Here is a 3,125-nt window from a genome sequence, read left to right as displayed (position 1 = left end):
GTTTGACCTAAATGTCTTCTAAGTTCCCATCTAGTTCTCAATTTATGAACCTGTGATTTTTCCCAGACTAGCTCCCCAATTCTCATGCAAATTCCCAAGTTCCTTTGGTTTTGTCTGTGACAAATAAATTAGGCTTGGTATAATTCCTTTGTAGTGCCTTTTACAAATAATTCATTATTTGCTAGTCGAAGTTACTTTGCACCATCACTAAATAGCATTGAAAGTAGGATTAACTGACAAAGTAAAAGGGAAATGTTACTCATTTCAGATTGTTATCAAACCTGATTTTGTACAAAGAACAAAAGAGCAAATGAATCAACCAACCTCCTTCAGTAGGGTCAATTGAGATATTCTCTTAGAAAATTAACAAAAAAGAAACCTCATGAAGTACCATCTGCAGAATCCTGCATGCTCTTTTTCTCCCCCTCTGGCTGGGCCCAGCTGGCCCTTTTATTGGCTCTGTACACGTGCTCTCGGTTCCACCCCACACCCCACCCCCAAACCCCCTCAGGCTTTGGCCACTGCTGCCTGGGACACCCCCAGTGCAGTGAGCTGCTGAATCTTCTGGTTCATCATCTCCATGATAGCCTGCTTCATGCATGCTTCTCCTGCAGAGCAGGCTGAATTTTTTCCATCTGCTTAGTGAGGAAGTCAATCTTCCTCTTGAAGAAGTCTTTAGCATCATCTGCTGACTTCGCCACATAGTAGCCAGTTCCTACGTCAATGAGAACATGCTCCACATCATGTAACTTCCCAGGTATGTACATAGAACTGGTCAATGGGACGAGTAATTCATTCCCCTCGTTGCTCTTGTTCAGCACATTCAGACACTCCTTGGCCTCCATGTATTTGGTCTGTACAATTTTGAGCTGCATGATGGATGAAGAGAGAAACTCCACCTCCTGGTCCAGCTGGTTCTTGAGCAGCTCCAGCTGTGGCAGCGCCAGCTCCATGATGTTCTCCAACTGCACCATTTTGGGAGGCTGGACAAGGGCAGGGCACGCCGGGCGTGGAGGCCATGCTCTTTTCTTAAAACCAGATTTGTATGGAGTATAAGGGTAATATTTGACTTGAAATCAGAGTCATAAAGGGATTAGAGCAGGAAAAGATCTTCTATGATGAGGGAGAAGGCTTTCTCCATTCTTGTTATTTCCTTTAGCCTGAACTAGCTGTGATTTTGGGTGACTTCACCTCCTGGATGCTCAGTTTGCTTATCTACATAAACGAGCTCATGACCATCATGATTGCTGGCTGCTTTATACATTTGTTACAAGGCTTAAATTTGATCTTTGATGGAAAGGCAGGGTTTGGGTTGAGGGTGTGGCTTAGTGATTCTGTTGGACACACATAACAGAGAGAGAGAAAAGGACTGGAAATAGTGATGAGGAAGATGAACGATAGAGAGACAGAACATTTATGTAGGGTATCCCAAAAGTCTCAATGAAATTTTAATTTTAATAGCTAAAATTCACACTAAGATTTTGGGGAAATCTGTGTAGCACTTTAAGGTTTTCAAAGAACTTTATAAATATTATCTCATATAATCCTCAGAATTCTAGAAGATGAGTATTATTATTATTCCATTTGACAGATGAGAAAACCATGGCAGATGGAGGTTTAATGACTTGCCCATGGACAAAGATGTAGTAAGTTCCTAAGTCTGGATTTAAAATGAGATATTCCTTAATTCAGGTCTAATACTCTACCCTTTGTATTACTGAGCTGCCAGCAATGGAGATGCAGAAATTGAGGGAGGGAGTGAAGAAGAGTTTGCCTCAAGTCTCTGTCCTGAGTCTTGATCTATTCCTTCAAATTTGAGCAGAAATCCAACATTCTATAAGAGAACTTTTATTTCTGAACTTCCCTTAATGGCAATGTTTTTCCTTCAGATTACTCCCAGCACAGACGCATGTATACACACATACACACTTGAATATGCATATATATGTATATTTATGCATGTCTATCTACATATACACATTAGTGTTCAATATACATAATTGTTTGCATAATATAGTCTCTCCATTTAGACTGTGAGTTCTTTGAGACCAAGGATTGCCTTTCGCTTTCTTTTTTTTGTATAACCAGCACTTAGCACAGTGCATGACATATAGTAGGTGCTTAATAAATGCTTGCCCTGAGTTGACTAGTATAGATGCAAAAAGGTGGTAATGAGGCCAAAAGCAAGGCTGACTTTACGGTGAGGTTAATGTTCCTTGCACTTATGTCTAAGGACTTTTTTCAGACCCATAAGTCCATCTAAGACAGAGGTGAAAGTACAAGTGGACTTACGTTGGCCCAGTTTCAAAGATTAACAGGTGGCAGGGGATTCAGCCCAGTGTGTCACTGCCATCATCACCTTCATCCCCAAATAAGCTTTTCCAACTGATGTAGATACTACAGATATCAGGATCCCTCTTTCACAGAAAAGGAAACTGAGGCTTAGAGAGGTTAAGCATTTTGCCCATGATCAAACAGGGGGGAGGATTTGCATCGAGGTCATCATGTCTCAATTTCCAATGGTCCTTCCACTAAGCCACATTCCCTTTTTGATTTTGTTTTACCTCTCATTGTTTAGTTAGTATCTTTTTTATTTTCTTTCCACACAAGTCGTTTCCCCAATCTTCCTCCCCTTCTAACACTGAACTTTTTCCTTTTAACAATTATAAAAAGAAAAGTTAAACCTATCTATTCAACAATGCAATCACATGTGATAATATAGGCTGTATCCCACCCTGCTTCTACAGAGAGAAGGGACATTTATTTTCTCTAGAACCAAATCAATTATACCCTTCCTCTTACAAGAGAATTTGATCCCTTCTTCACCTCCTCCCATAATCATGTCTTTTTTCCTAGTTTCTGAGCATCAGGTAGCAGAAAGAACAACGGAGTCATTAGAGTCAGGGGAAATCTGTGTTTGAACCTCCTTATTGATATTTATTCTTAGTGGTATAGCTATAAGAAGGTCACTTATTTCATCTTTCTGAGTCATGTTATAACCATCATTAAGATATGGATAGAGTCTGAAAACTTCAATTTCATTGATATAGGGAACTCCCAAAGGAAGAAATTCTCTCTGTACCAATGCCAGTTGGCTCCTCCTCTGCAACACAGAGCATCACCCC

General features: G+C 40.3%; 1 protein-coding gene across 1 annotated transcript; it reads right to left on the bottom strand.

Annotated features, from left to right (window-relative positions):
- Window positions 1–593: 593 nt before the first annotated feature.
- LOC118843967 (prefoldin subunit 5-like) lies at window positions 594–974 on the bottom strand. The gene has a single exon (XM_036751768.1). It carries the CDS (start codon window positions 972–974, stop codon window positions 594–596), a length of 381 nt encoding a protein of 126 aa, XP_036607663.1.
- Between the last annotated feature and the right edge of the window lie 2,151 nt (window positions 975–3,125).

The sequence above is a fragment of the Trichosurus vulpecula genome, chromosome 3 (genome assembly GCF_011100635.1).
Source record: "Trichosurus vulpecula isolate mTriVul1 chromosome 3, mTriVul1.pri, whole genome shotgun sequence".
Lineage (NCBI taxonomy): Eukaryota > Metazoa > Chordata > Mammalia > Diprotodontia > Phalangeridae > Trichosurus > Trichosurus vulpecula.
The sequence above is the reverse complement of the archived record's forward strand: the minus strand, read 5'-3'. Positions and strand labels throughout refer to the sequence as shown.

Excerpts from the sequence above, each read along its gene's own strand:
- LOC118843967 (XM_036751768.1), bottom strand. The coding sequence starts at position 974 with ATGGTGCAGTTGGAGAACATCATGGAGCTGGCGCTGCCACAGCTGGAG.